General features: G+C 38.3%; 2 protein-coding genes across 4 annotated transcripts in view; one reads left to right on the top strand and one right to left on the bottom strand.

The window, feature by feature from the left end:
• The window catches only part of Ac13E (Adenylyl cyclase 13E), a 58,583-nt gene extending 50,708 nt beyond the window's left edge, over window positions 1-7,875 (bottom strand). For all 3 annotated transcript variants that reach the window (XM_083134254.1, XM_083134256.1, XM_083134255.1), the window contains exons 1-2: window positions 7,817-7,875; window positions 5,268-6,861 (exon numbers count right to left, since the gene is read on the bottom strand). In XM_083134254.1, the coding sequence (XP_082990380.1) occupies window positions 5,268-6,756 (1,489 nt within the window). In that variant the 5' untranslated portion in view covers window positions 6,757-6,861; window positions 7,817-7,875. The remainder of the gene's footprint in view (window positions 1-5,267; window positions 6,862-7,816) is intronic.
• Window positions 7,876-8,233: 358 nt separating this feature from the next.
• Window positions 8,234-15,571, top strand: part of Oseg6 (intraflagellar transport protein Oseg6) — a 125,616-nt gene continuing 118,278 nt past the window's right edge. Inside the window, exons 1-2 of the mRNA XM_083134247.1 lie at window positions 8,234-8,365; window positions 10,817-10,971. Of these exons, the coding sequence (XP_082990373.1) occupies window positions 8,342-8,365; window positions 10,817-10,971 (179 nt within the window). The 5' untranslated portion in view covers window positions 8,234-8,341. The remainder of the gene's footprint in view (window positions 8,366-10,816; window positions 10,972-15,571) is intronic.

The following is a 15,571-nucleotide window of genomic DNA, read 5'->3' as shown; positions in this document are numbered from 1 at the left end:
ATTTCCTGTGACATATATAACATAATCCAACCTAACCTAGGGTATGTGGCAACGACAAATGGGCGTTTGTAGGATATTTCTCGGTCTTATTTCACACAGTTTCCACTTTTATTGCAGAAAGGTACCGGAGACACAACTTTTTCATCTCCACTGTCTCTAGCAGCATACTGCAGGGGGGGCGCACTGAGGGTTGCAAAATTAACTATTCATTATGCTGAAAATTTGAGCCAACAACGGTGCATTTCTTTCTTACACTATCAATATTATACGATTTTTCTTGTTTTTCTCAGAATTGTGCAAAAGTGACTCAGGTCCCTTTCTGCAATAAGCCATTCATATGTACAGACGAAGGGTTATGTCTGAATTACAATTAAGGCATGTAAACAACAATATCTGTATTATTGTTCTTATGTGTACTTATTGCTTGCATTATAGAATTACAAGCATAAAACACAGTTTTTCCTTGTGATGTTTCAGAACACACGCTCCATTCAAAGTTCAGACAGAAAGTTATAAGAAACTAAGTATGTAGGGTAATGCCAATTCAACATCATTCTGAACAAACAAATAATGTGTATATGGAATATTAATGTCAATCAATAAACATTTATTCTCTTAGCATGCCAAGGTAGAACAAATCTTTATTTTTTAAATTATATTTATTGTATTTATATCTTGATTTTCCCCGAAGGTTTTTCAATGTTTTTACAAAATCCCATTATTTACACTAGCAAGTGAATTTTCTTGATTTTTCGGGTCTATAGGAATCATGGGTTTATCCAGAATTTTCAATTCGATGGGGTGTGACAATATATAATCCCATTGATATTACTGTAATAAAAGTAAAAATAAATCTCTGATGAAGGGGCCGTGTGTTCTCCCGGAACATTACAACAAAATTGTGTTTATGTGCTTGTAAGAACCATAAACTACAAGAGAAGTAATTGTACAATGCAAGCAATATGTACACATACAAGAAAAGAAAATAATGATATGCACAGGGATCGAAAAAATTCTGGTCGCCATGGCGACTGATGTTTTGCTGTATTTTTTTAATTTGCATGTACGAAACTTTGAATATTCCTGCAGTACAGTGTAAGTTAGCAAATGATTTCTTTTTATCAACAATGTATTGAATGCGGTGATGCTCAGCTTCTTATAGTATGCAAAATTGTAAGTAGGTGGCATCACTTGAAGGTCAAGACTGGAGTTCTTTTAATGTATCGGGGGTTGACCCAACCAAGTTTGATATTCTTAGAGTGAAAGCGTACGAATGCAAATGTGAAGTTCTCTCTGTTTTGTGTTTGTGCTGTAGTAAAAACATTTGTAAACATTAGTGGTGTGTGAATTCATTATGAAATGTGCAGCAATGAATGAAAAAATGCAGAGCTGGAAGCAGTCTCGGCTAACAATACATTTTTTCCCATTCCTTCGAAAGAGAAAGACTAGAGTTTGAGTACTTCATCAGAACCATGTGGGGCAGTGACTGCAATTTTGAGTCGAATTATTTCCATATAATGGAAATTTAAGAAAAAAGGAAGAATGGTGCAACAAACTAAAGTGACTTAAATTTGATCCCAATGTTAGTGTTACAAGATGTAAGACATGTGCTTCATTTCCCACCATATCAGACAGAAATTCAAAAATTGTGGAAGTGTTTCCTGGTCTGTTCAAGTGGGAATCTTCCAAAAAAATTCCCAATAAAAAATGCGTTGCAGCAAACAGGGCAGTAACTTCACTGGAATCAGCCTCTTTGGCAGCATGTGTTCAGAAGATGGACGAAGAAAGGTTTGTTTGTTTTTACACCCTTCACACACCTCGAAAGTGTTTTCAATGTAGCCTGTTATGTAGCAAAATAGTAACAATCTGTTCTCCAATTGTGAAGGCTTGTTAACGTTAACATACTAGGTGTTACAATGAAAAGTTAGTATAGAAATGGCATGATTTGTGCCGTCGTGTCTCATATTGTAGAATTAATCAGCGAACTGAAAGAACAGAAGTATGTAAGTTTAATGCAATGGCGGACTAAATGAGGGGGGGGGTCACCCACTCCCAGTTCCTCGAGGGGGCGTCATGGGTGACTTCCATGGAGGACCTATTTTATTTTTTCATATATTGATAAAAAATTTACACAGTTGGAATGAAACATAACACACATTGTGTCAATTACGAAACATACAAGAGCGAATGAAGGGGAGCAGAGAGGGTGCCCCACTACTCGAGGGGCGACAGACCCTTAAGGACCTTATTTTATTTCTTCAATAATATTCACGTTTGAAATGCAATAAAGTATTTAACAAATGATAAGCAGGCGACGAGAGACAGGGGGCAAACAAAGATTAGAATGACGAAGGGTAGGGGCGAACAAAGATAAGAATGACGAAGGATATGGGCAATGAAGATAGGACATAATGAATGATAAGGGGGTGAACTAAGATTAGAATGACGAAGGATGGGGGTGATGAATATAGCACGTAACAAATGATAAGGGAGTAAACAAACATAAGAATGATGAAGGATGGGGCTACGAAAGATAAGGGGGTGACGAGAGACAGGGGCGCACAAAGATATGTATAGGTGTGAAGAAAGATAAGAGTTAACGAAATATTAGAGGAAGACAAAAGAAAGGAGGCGACAAGAGACAGGGAGTGAACAAAGGTAAGGGTGATGGAGGAAAAGAGGGGGTGACAAAAGATAAGAATGAACTGAACTAAAGGTAAACGAATTGTATAATATTACAGGGGTGGATCAAAGGAGACGTAAGGTGACCGCCTCTTCACAGAGGATCTAGAAAATATTCCCGCCACCTCTGCCTCATCATTTTTTTCATGCGCAGTCACTGTGGAAAGGTCATGGCTAGGGAGAGAGAGGAGGCATGTATCCTGTACCCCAGCGCCACTAGGGAAACTGCAACTATCAATCTTAGTAGCTTGCTGCAAGGGTGAATTAAAGGCTTGAAGGGGCGATCATTCTTCTCCTGCACCCCCCACAAGGGCTTTCTTTTTAAGTTATTGATAAATTTGCAAAGTTGGAATGAAATACATAAAACATTGTGGCATTTTATGACATACCCAAGAGTGAAAAATTAGGAACCATGGTAGCAGTGCTTTTTGGCCTATTGGGACAAAACATAGGTTATGCTGCTCTACTGTTTCCGGCAGTCACATATATTGTAATCAAAAATCAATTTGTGATTTTTTATAAATTCATTCAAACCTTCATTTTATTGAAGTTAAACAACTTAGAATGATTGGTGGGCTCAGCAAACGTAGTATTTTATATAGTGCTATAAAAAATGGAGGTGCAAGCAGTGCTTAAAGCTTTGGAGCTGCAGGCGCCATCCAGCTTTCTTAAAAAAATAATTAGAATGAATATTCCTTTCTTTTTTGTTCCACAGTTAAATAAAGATGAAATTGGATAAAACAATAATATATCACTTATTAAGTAACACAGGTTTGTACTAAACGTACGTGCAGCAACACACCATAGAGACTTTGCGGGCCTTTAACAAAATCGTTTCTTGGTCTTGCAGTGCTCTTTGACTTATCAAAGAAAAGCCTTAAAAAAGTGTACCAGCGACATTAGTTCTAATCTCTTACACCCAATACATTCAGACACTATACAATGGAAGATATTACAAACAATGGCGTGCCCAGGATTTTCAGAAGGGGATTCTTTTTTTGATAGATTTGTTTTATTTCACTTCGCTTTTGTGCCAACTTTTAAGTTCTTTTTTAGAAGTACTGGGTTAAAGTGGGGTTATGACTCCCATCAACCCCCCTTTGCATGCCTCTGATCACAAAACTGGAGACCATTGGCGACGTCACTACTTTCATAGTGGAACATGACTATTAAACTTCCTTTCCGGATTTATTTACTGCTTCTTTGTTTTCTTCACTTTATACGTCACTGTTATCTCTGCAAAACGTGCACTTCCCAAACTTCAGCCAATAAATTATTTGAATTTAAAATTTTAGTTGCTTCAGCTCGTTGGCTATTTTGCATCCGCCACTTTATACGGGGTTCAGCCCCTTACCAGAACTAAAATAATATAACTATAATGTTCTGTCGTAACTAAAATATCCTGACCAGTTAAAAGCTGAGGCTGTTAAGAGGCACTCAGCACACATATAGACAAAACACAGAATTATACTGGCCATAGGGTCAACTGGCAGAGCCTTGTTCGTCTGCAAAATGCAGTCCAGGGTGTACTACGTGGAAGTGAGGTTGACAATTGGGTGTACTACAACAGAAGGTGACCCCACCGATAAATTATTATCTGTTGAATAGCACTCGCTCATCAGCAAAGATAAACAAACATATCTGTTTTGAACAATGAGCACAGGCAAACAGAACGGCTAAACGCTGAACAGGTTATGAAACACTTTGCTCATGCCAAAGCACTAAGGGAAAATTTTAATTTTTGCAAATAATTATTTTTACGCTGAATTTGATATCGTTACTTATTTCTTGTAACTTGATTGTTTGATACATGTTAAATACACATGCATTACTTGTTTTGATGTAAAATGCAAACTTCCTTCAATAAACATCAGCCACACCATGTGGGTTTTCTGAGTTAAAAACAATATAAGCATGCAGTTCATAATTGTAACCGCTTTATAGTGCAAGAAATACTCTGGTTTGGTGGGCACTGAACTGCACTTTGCACACGAACAAGGCTCTGGGAGCCGGCTCCATGGCCAGTATAATTCTGTGTGTTGTCCTGACACACCTCCAACGTTTTAGTTACTACAGTGATTTTGTGACACATATGGTAGGACCGTAGTTTATGATGGAAGTGTTCTGGGCGCTGAATGTTCGGGAGGAGGGGGTGCCGCAATGGGTGTCCGCCCCTTCCAAGAGAACATCTTTAATCTGCACTGGTTTAATGTTGGATGTATGAACAGATAAATCCTCTTATGTTCTATCCACTATGTGCAGTGAATATTTCTTAAACAAACTACATCATTAGATATCCTCTCAACACAACAGTGAGTTTGTATCTTTTCAATCGCAATTTAAAGCTCAAAAAAGGTGTGTATCGGTTGTATTTCATTAGCCATTGATTTTTCCTGGTGCCTAATTTTCAGAGCTGGCACCTGGATCTGAAGAGGATTTTTCGAGCCCTGGACATGCATTTATCATTACTGTTGTAGTATATGTTTGAAATAATGTTTTAAATACAAATTACAAAAAAAAGACCCTGCAACTCGAAAACAGAGTAATAAATTACGAAATATAGAGATTTAATGAATGATACTGACCTTGTACCATTTCACCATCTTCAAATATGTAATGATCTTCTAAAAACTGGTATGTTTTTTCAGATATATGAACTCTGCCAGGCATCCCGGTTGATTCCATTTGGTTGGCCAAAGTGACATCGTTTGACCATACATCAAACTTGAATCTCTTCGTACCCACAATGCCACACAGTACGGTTCCAGTGTGCACACCAACTCGCATATTTATGTTTTCACCACGATCCTCGTCAAACTGTCTGATGGCTGTTATCATGCTAAGCCCCATCTCGACACAACACTGTGCATGGTCCACGCGAGGCTCAGGACAACCAGACACGCAATAGTAACAGTCTCCTAGGGTGGAAATTTTCTCACAGCCATGATTGACACACAAATCATCAAACCTTTCAAACAAATCATTCAATAGGCCCACTAACTGTTCCGCTGTCTTGTTTGAACTCATCTTCGTAAAGCCAACAATATCGGCAAACAAAATGCTCACGTCTTCCATTCGATGCATGTTGAACGGTCTGAAAAGAGATCGAATATCTCCAGGATTGGAAGAACGTGGTGATGAAGGCTTCCGGAGCATGGCACCACTTTCTGAACAGTACATATCTTCTCCGCTATCGTCACTATGGCCTTCCTTCATCAGCCAATCAGCAACTTTTGGTGGCATCACAGAGTGAATCATTTTCTCCTTCAACTGTTTTTCCATCTCCAGCTGTCGGCGAACCAGAAGGGATTGGCCCACTTTCATAAATGTCCCTCTCATGCGAACATGAGTCATGATCAATATATGAACACCAATTATATGTATACAAACGTGAAGCAGAGCTCTAATAGAAATTGGAATTGCTCCATTCATACCTGGAAAAGTTGCAGCAAGAAATTCAAAAATTGTAGAATACAATCCTCCCATTATAATACAAATATATAATGGGAGAGGGATTACAGTGTACAAAAGTAGTAGTATTTCAATACATATTGAAAACAGTCCAACAGGAGTAATATCTACTGTAAACTGATCATCAGCCTCATATATTAGTAATATCAGAGATAGTGCACAGAGCAATACTGAAACTGTTATAGAAACCGAGAGGTAATGATGCTGATAGTGGCTCGTGTATGTAAAAAGGAGGATAGATGCAATTATGAACTTCACAACTAATAACGTTATCACAATTACTAGCCAATTTCTCGTGGTCATGGCTGCAAAGTAAATGCACCATGTAAAAGATACAAAAAAAATATATAAAAGAGCATATTGGAAGCGAAGCCTTATCTGTGGTAACGAACTTCTCCAATATTGGCCTTCCAAAATTTCAGAATCAAATTTTGGATCCCACCATGTACTTGATGCTCTTTCGAAGAGAATTGGGCAGCAGCTTGGTTGGTGCCCAACTTGTGCCAGGTAAGTTTGTAAATATGGTGCCAAGCTAATCTGTATGTCATCATCGTCAATTTGGCTGGGGTTACGAGAATGAGAGTATGTTACTGTTGAAGTCATTGTGTGATGCTTTTTTGCATTCACTCTTCTATGGATGATTTCATGTTGAACTGTCCATACTGTTTTTCAATGAGTGAGCCTGCAGTCTTCTCTCCTCCATGAGTTCTGCAACAAAATGAAAAAATAGCTTAAACCATGTTTATTAATATTGTCTGAACATTTTAACTTCAATGTGGGTTTGTGTATTGAAATGAATTACAATTTCTTCACCGTGATGTGAAAACTATTATCATATGTACTACATTGCCAACATGCTGTACTAGATATTATATTATTGTTCAGATCATTTGAAATTTTTTAATTAACACATTTAACATTATTGTTAAATTTAACTTGAAAATTCACCACACAGATATTGCACTAAAGTTCACTCTACGGAAACACATGTGTGCTGCAGAAGCTGACACACATACTGTTTAGCATATTTCTTCTTCCAGTGTACCACTAACAGTATATTTATAGCTTGTGAAGACTAGCTAGCAGATTGATCATCAACATATGAAATGTAATTACATGTAAACAAGTTTGGCTGTTAACAGGTATGATGTTGAGATTGCATAGTGAGTTGCATTTAACAAAGCAATTAGAATGATCACGTACCTCATAGTAAAATAAAATATCATAAGATTGTATCATACTTTGGGACATCTGTTTATATTCTATTCATTTCCTTATTTGACTGAATATCGGCTTTGGAGGAGGGGGATGAGATAACAACTGTTGGTCGCCAGGCCATCGAATACTTTTTACTTATGGTTAATGCACGTTACAGGTCAGACGTCGTCACTGTATGAAACACGAAAATTTACACTCATGACACCATAGTGCAAGTTCAATTATTGTAATTTGAACTACTAAAAAAAAGTAATACGAAGAATTACCAACAGATTAAATTGAAATAATCCATCGGTTTTACTTACATTACCATTAGATTCACTGTTATTAAAAACTACACATTGTCGGCAAAGTAAATAACTATGAAGTTACAAGAAACGTGCAAAATGTTGCTTACTTATCATTTTTACTGACTTTACGTAAGAAATTTTACGAAATAACCCACCATAACATAATATCAGCAGTTCGGTTGGAATAGGCCATCTTGAATCACAAGTTGCTCGACACGCACTCTGGTTGGGACTCCCGATCAGTGTTGTCCATAGATAAAACTTCCCATTCACCGTGCAAAATTCTCCCTTCATCCGATTATTCAACGGATTTTTCCCTCTTCCAAGCAAGGCAAATCTAATAAAAATATTAATGAGTAACACAATTGCTTATGTTCAATCAATTTTTATATGCAATGTGAGATTCGAGAACTGAAAGCAATGCACCACACAGACAGAGGACAAACAAACAGAAAATCAGAGAAAATGAAATTTAATTTGCCACATATTCCCCGCGACGATTGTAGACCGTACTTGTCGTACTTGTCATATACTCTTCATGAGACTGTGATATGCATTCTGAAAGATATATAGTCTGTGGCGAATGTTTGCGAATTGTTTGTTTTTGCATATCCTAGTTTTATATATTTATACTTATTACTAGCCCGTCCACAGTGAAACGTTACAATAATTGACGTACAATGAATAACATGTCAAGTGAAAAGGTGAGAAATAATTGTTTAAGTTTTTAGAAAAATATTTGTTTTATTGCCTCTATTTCGGATAGACTACTATGTGTTATATGATAGATTTATTCATCTTAAGAATGTGTACATTCATGACTTCGTCGTTCATTCCATTGGATGTACGTTAGAAATGTAAAAAAATGCGAAATATATGATTTATAGATGTCACCCCCATACTATAATAGTATCAAAAACCGGACACTTATGGTGTAAGTCTGGATGGCTCAAGTTCCTTTTGTTTTATTGCGATTCCATCATGCTACGAATGTAATTTTTACATGGTTCGATTTCGATTTATGTCTGTTAACACATACTGCGGAGTTTTAGCGATCACTTAATATTTTGTTCAATATATGCTGTCGTGATTAGGTTAGGCAGGTTAGGTTTGGTTCCCTTAGCATTAAAATAAAGTCTCTAAATGCATTTTACTAAGGTTCCGATTTACTTCTACATTCATTCCCATGCTTCTACGATATTTACTGTCGGTGGTCGACGGTGAATATCTTGTCCATGAGAAGTGCATAAGGTAATTTTCAAGTTATTTTTTCAACATAAATAACTTTTTTTGAGTCCAAACAGCACTCATTACTTTAAGGAATGTTCAAATTTCGTGTGACAATGATTTCCAAAATTATACGATTAGCCTTTGTGCTAGGAGAAATCATAAAACAATCGGAACCGTTACCGGACCAGGACTCGAACCTCAGACATACCATGCCCTTGCTCTACCAACTGAGCTACCGAACCAGTCCTGGCTCTGCCTGATTTTTAGCTGTCACTGTTTTACCTGTGAGGAGTTGTCTCTGGCATTGCTAAAACAATGGGATTTGTTGCCTTTGAAACGTTCATGATGTCGACAGCACTGGCAGAGAACTCCACACAGGTAAAACAGTGACAGCAAAGAATCAGATGAAGCTTGGGTTGCATGGTGTTCCTGAGACCAAGGTTCGAGTCCTAGTCAAGCCTACATTTTTTGCTAATATCCCTACATTAGCTTAAATTGGTCCACAGTACTGAATGGTCTTATCTCTAGGTTTCTTTTAGTCACAGTGGATAATCAGTATCATGAGGTAGAGTATTTGCTCCTCATATTTTCCATTATAAGGGAAAATATCACAGAGAAATGGGACTTTTCAGTCAAAGCTAATTGCAGATAAGGTGTTCCTGCACATTGAGTGAAACAGGAGGCCTGGGAAGACTATTTTATTCTCAAGCCTCAGAAGATGATTAGGTTGAAAAACTATTGAACAGTGACCATGATTGCAACATGGGGCAATCAGCCATTGAAAATAAAGCTAATTTACTTGAGCTTTGTTTCTACAGAGTTGAATGTACATCTCTTCCTTGTCAACAAGTAATAAATAATGGGATTTCTTACTAACGTTTTGCAAATTAATAGCATAGTATAAAATTAGTCAAATGAAAAGAAAATTTAAAATAATAATATAAAAAAGTGTTCTATGTTTTTCTTGATAATTTATCATATGTAATCAGTAATATTTTAATACAAGAATATCACTTTGTTATTATGTATAAAATTGTGACATATATTGGACAATAACAATTTATGAGACATTTTTAATATGATGAAGGTAAAGGAAGGATGGAAGACAATTAAATTCATTTGCGAGTGCAACTATAATAATGTATACCAACCATGTTACTCTGAAGTGTTAAATTCGTATGTGGAATATGATGACTTATTACATTAAGTAACACTTTTATTTTTATTTCAACATCATAGTTAAATACTAGAATTAAAAAAAAAGTGGATATTCAATGAGGATGAAGATAATTAAACTCAAAAGCTAGAGAAACATACATAAATATCTTGAAAATATGCATTTTTCCACTCTGTGGTTGCAGAGTGAAATGTCTCCAGCAGCACATGAATGACGTACTTCACTGTTTTTTGTGCATCAAAACCAGTTCTATACACACTTGGGAAGAAGAAGAAGAAAAAGATGGAAGTAAGGAAAGAAAAAAGGAACACATGTGCCATATTCAAGATATTTCAATGTATTATATACAGTTTGTTTCAGGGCGTGGAAAGCTACAAATAACCAATACGATACAGTAGCCAATAATAACCCAATAATACCACATAAAACTACACACTGTAACACATCTTCGTCAGCTAAAAACTACAGAAATATGTTCATAAATAACCAAGTTTCAAAAACCATGCATAATTTTCCACTTTCTAGTAGGGGTAAAGATGGTCAAGAGTGCCAGTTGACTTACGAGTGAAAAAACAGGGCATTTACTAAATACATAAATAGTTTTTTTTATCTGCTTGCCAGTAGCATGTTAAAAGCACCCCAGAATGGTCTGGAAGTTTATTTCAAGATAGCAATAAAGTTGGAAAAGTCAGGGAATTTTCCCCCCAAATGAGTCAGTAACATTGATCTTTTTTGTGTGTGGTTTCAGTTGGTATTCAGCCTATTCCATCCTCATGGGCCAAGTGATGTGTTCTTTTGTTGGCAGCGAGGAAGTGGAGGTTATTTGGCCACAACTGGGTATAATCAAGTTGTCAGCATCTACGACAGACATGGAGAGCTTGTGGAGCAGATAAGGCTACCTGGGTGAGTTTGTTTCTCCTAATAGAATGCTGGGATGGTATCTTTAATAAAGTCTCTGTCAATTCTGTAATCTTTCTCATATGTGGTCCACTGTCTCAGGTGATGGCTCGAGCCTACATATTCATTTTATGTCTTGTCGGGTCACCATGGGAGAACCTATCGAACAATTGTAAGGCATGTTAAAAACTTCAAATTTACTATCAAAACTGCCCCATTTTTGTCACTTCCTGCACCCTCCAGATCCACACTGCCACTGGCAAATTCACTCTGACTTGCTACGCCACCAACCTGATTTATGTCCTCACCTGCAACATCTGTGGTAGCTTCTACCTCGGACAAACATCCACAGCCCTCAACCTCTGCATCAACAACCACCGCTCCTTCACCCAAAACCGAGACTTCGCAGTTGCGGTGCACACCAACCACCATAATATTCCCTTCAATGACTGCTTCCCCTTGCTCCAATCCACCTACACCTCACTAGGTAAAAGATGGAAGAGGGCCTGCATACCAGCCACAAGTGCAACCATATCCCCTGACCTGAACAAGCCCACTTGCTGACCCCTGTGCAAGGAAAGGTAGGTAAAGTCTACGGTAACCAGATCACTATAAGGGAAATGTAGGACATGCTGTCTCAAAATGTAGGACACAAAACATTCTCGATAAATAATACATATTTCTATAGAACACGTTAGAAAGTTGTTGAAAAATGACACTTTTCAGTTTTAAAAAATGAATTCTTAATGAATTTTTAAATGCAAAATTTCAAAACTTGCAATCATACTAATCAATGCACCTCTTACTACATGATTTAAGTGGTACTTCTCAGAGGAGACAATTTTTATCAAAATTTGAGATTTAGTCTAAATATATTTATGTTAGAGTGGACAGTCAAACTCTTTGAAATTATAGGGACCAATACCAAACATTTTACAGACTTCATGAAAAAATAATTTCTCGTGAGTCTGTTGTGCTGATGGTAATGAAAGTACTCTCTCAACTAGGGATGGCCAGATCCGGATCTTAGCGGATCCGAAATCCGGATCTGGTTGGTTCCGGATCCTAAAATTTTTCGGATCCGGATCCGGTACTTTCGGATTCGGATCCAGAATTTTCAGATCCGGATCCAGAATTTTCGAATCCGGATCCAGAACTTTCAGATCCGGATCCAGAATTTTCGGATCCGGATCCAAAACTTTCAGATCCGGATCCGGTACTTTTGGATCCGGAATTTTCGGATCCGGATCCGTTTTGCCATCCCACATGCACTTCTTTGGAAAGTAAGAATGTGCTTATAACATATTGTTACCTGCTAATATACATATATATATAATATACATACACACACACATATATATATAGTGTGCGTGCGCACGTGCGCCATTTGTAATTAATTAATACACTTACAAGGGAGGTCTAAGTCTCCCCCTCCGATTTTCATGAAACTTGCAGGGCCCAAATGAAGAAACGTGTTTTTTTGTTTCGGCAAAAAATTTGTTCTAGGGGGCAACCACCTCTCAAATGTCAAGATGAGGACAAATTGAAGTGGGGATCTGACCCCTGTGTTCCCCTCCGATTTCTATGAAACGTGGCAGGTGTATAGTAGGGATGGCCAGATCCGGATCCTAGCGGATCCGAAATCTAGATCCAGAACTTTTTTATTTTAATTTGTAGAACTGTAGAACAATTGTATAATTTTTGTATAACATTTCTATCTTGTTATATGTGTTAAAGGTTTCATCCTGGAATGGAATGTCTCACATTTATGTTTGATTTCATTCCCCCTCCTCAAATGTCAGTATGATGAGAAATTGAAGTGGGGATTTGACCCTGAAACCAAGTAAATATGGCATAGGAAGAAACAGGGGGCATACGCCCTCTCTATACACCTGTCAAATTTCATGAGAATCGGAGGGGGACACAGGGGTCAGATGATCCTCACGTCAATTTGTCCTCATCGTGACATTTGAGGCGGGTTTTGCCCACTAAAACAGTTTTTTAGACGAAACAAAAAACACGTATTTCTTCCTTTGGGCCCCTCTATACACCTGCCAAGTTTCATGGAAATCGGAGGGGAACACAGGGGTCAGATCCCCACTTCAATTTGTCCTCATCTTGACATTTGAGAGGAGGTTGCCCCCTAGAACAAATTTTTTGCCGAAACAAAAAACACGTATTTCTTCATTTGGGCCCATTTATACACACACCTGCCAAGTTTCATGGAAATCGGAGGGGGGCACAGTGGTCAGATCTCAACTTTAATTTGTCCTCATCTTGACAATTGAGTGGGTTTCGCCCTGTAAAACCGTTTTTTAGCTGAAACAAAAAAAAACACGTATTTCTTCCTTTCGGCCCCACTATACACTTGCCAAGTTTCATGGAAATCGGAGGGGGACACACAAGTCAAATGACCACTTAAATTTGTCCTCATATTGACATTTGAGGGGGGGGGGTTGCCCCCTAAAATAGTTTTTAGCCGAAACAAAAAAAACACGTATTTCTTCATTTGGGCCCGTTTATACACACACCTGCCAAGTATCATGGAAATCGGAGGGGGACACAGGGGTCAGATCCTCACTTCAATTTGTCTTCATCTTGACATTTGAGGGGGTTTTGCCCCCTAAAACAGTTTTTTAGCTGAAACAAAAAAAAAAACACGTAATTCTTCCTTTGGGCCCCACTGTACACCTGCCAAGTTTCATGGAAATCGGAGGGGCACAGGGGTCAGATCCTCACTTCAATTTGTCCTCATCTTGACATTTGAGGGGGTTTTGCCCCCAAAAACGTTTTTTAGCTGAAACAAAAAAAAAAACACGTATTTCTTCATTTGGGCCCGTTTCTACACACACCTGCCAAGTATCATGGAAATCGGAGGGGGACACAGGGGTCAGATCCTCACTTCAATTTGTCTTCATCTTGACATTTGAGGGGGTTTTGCCCCCTAAAACAGTTTTTTAGCTGAAACAAAAAAAAAACCACGTAATTCTTCCTTTGGGCCCCACTGTACACCTGCCAAGTTTCATGGAAATCGGAGGGACACAGGGGTCAGATCCTCACTTCAATTTGTCCTCATCTTGACATTTGAGGGGGTTTTGCCCCCAAAAACGGTTTTTTAGCTGAAACAAAAAAAAACACGTATTTCTTCATTTGGGCCCGTTTCTACACACACGTGCCAAGTATCATGGAAATCGGAGGGGGACACAGGGGTCAGATCCTCACTTCAATTTGTCCTCATCTTGACATTTGAGGGGGTTTTGCCCCCTAAACCCGTTTTTTAGCTGAAACAAAAAAACACGTATTTCTTCCATTGGGCCCCACTATACACCTGCCAAGTTTTATGGAAATCGGAGGGACACAGGGGTCAGATCCTCACTTCAATTTGTCCTCATCTTGACATTTGAGGGGGTTTTGCCCCCAAAAACAGTTTTTTAGCTGAAACAAACAAAAAAAAACACGTATTTCTTCATTTGGGCCCGTTTCTACACACACCTGCCAAGTATCATGGAAATCGGAGGGGGACACAGGGGTCAGATACTCACTTCAATTTGTCTTCATCTAGACATTTGAGGGGGTTTTGCACCCTAAAACAGTTTTTTAGCTGAAACAAAAAAAAAACACGTAATTCTTCCTTTGGGCCCCACTGTACACCTGCCAAGTTTCATGGAAATCCGAGGGACACAGGGGTCAGATCCTCACTTCAATTTGTCCTCATCTTGACATTTGAGGGGGTTTTGCCCCCAAAAACGGTTTTTTAGCTGAAACAAAAAAAAAACACGTATTTCTTCATTTGGGCCCGTTTCTACACACACGTGCCAAGTATCATGGAAATCGGAGGGGGACACAGGGGTCAGATCCTCACTTCAATTTGTCCTCATCTTGACATTTGAGGGGGTTTTGCCCCCTAAACCCGTTTTTTAGCTGAAACAAAAAAACACGTATTTCTTCCATTGGGCCCGTTTCTACACACACGTGCCAAGTATCATGGAAATCGGAGGGGGACACAGGGGTCAGATACTCACTTCAATTTGTCTTCATCTTGGCATTTGAGGGGGTTTTGCCCCCTAAAACAGTTTTTTAGCTGAAACAAAAAAAAAACACGTAATTCTTCCTTTGGGCCCCACTGTACACCTGCCAAGTTTCATGGAAATCGGAGGGGGACACAGGGGTCAGATCCTCACTTCAATTTGTCCTCATCTTGACATTTGAGGGGGTTTTGCCCCCTAAACCCGTTTTTTAGCTGAAACAAAAAAACACGTATTTCTTCCATTGGGCCCCACTATACACCTGCCAAGTTTTATGGAAATCGGAGGGACACAGGGGTCAGATCCTCACTTCAATTTGTCCTCATCTTGACATTTGAGGGGGTTTTGCCCCCTAAAACCGTTTTTTAGTTGAAACAAAAAAACACGCAATTCTTCCTTTGGGCCCCACTATACGCCTGCCAAGTTACATGGAAATCTGAGGGGGACACTTAGATAACCTCCCTTGTAATTATTTAACACTGCATATATTATAATGTTTTATTTTAATTTGTAGAACTGTAACTGTAGAACAATTGTATAATTTTTGTATAACATTTCTATCTTGTTATATGTGTTAGAGG

Source organism: Lepisma saccharinum, chromosome 13 (assembly GCF_977018435.1).
Source record: "Lepisma saccharinum chromosome 13, izLepSacc3.1, whole genome shotgun sequence".
In the NCBI taxonomy this organism is placed as follows: Eukaryota; Metazoa; Arthropoda; class Insecta; order Zygentoma; family Lepismatidae; genus Lepisma; species Lepisma saccharinum.
This window is presented reverse-complemented; position numbering and strand designations above follow the sequence as displayed.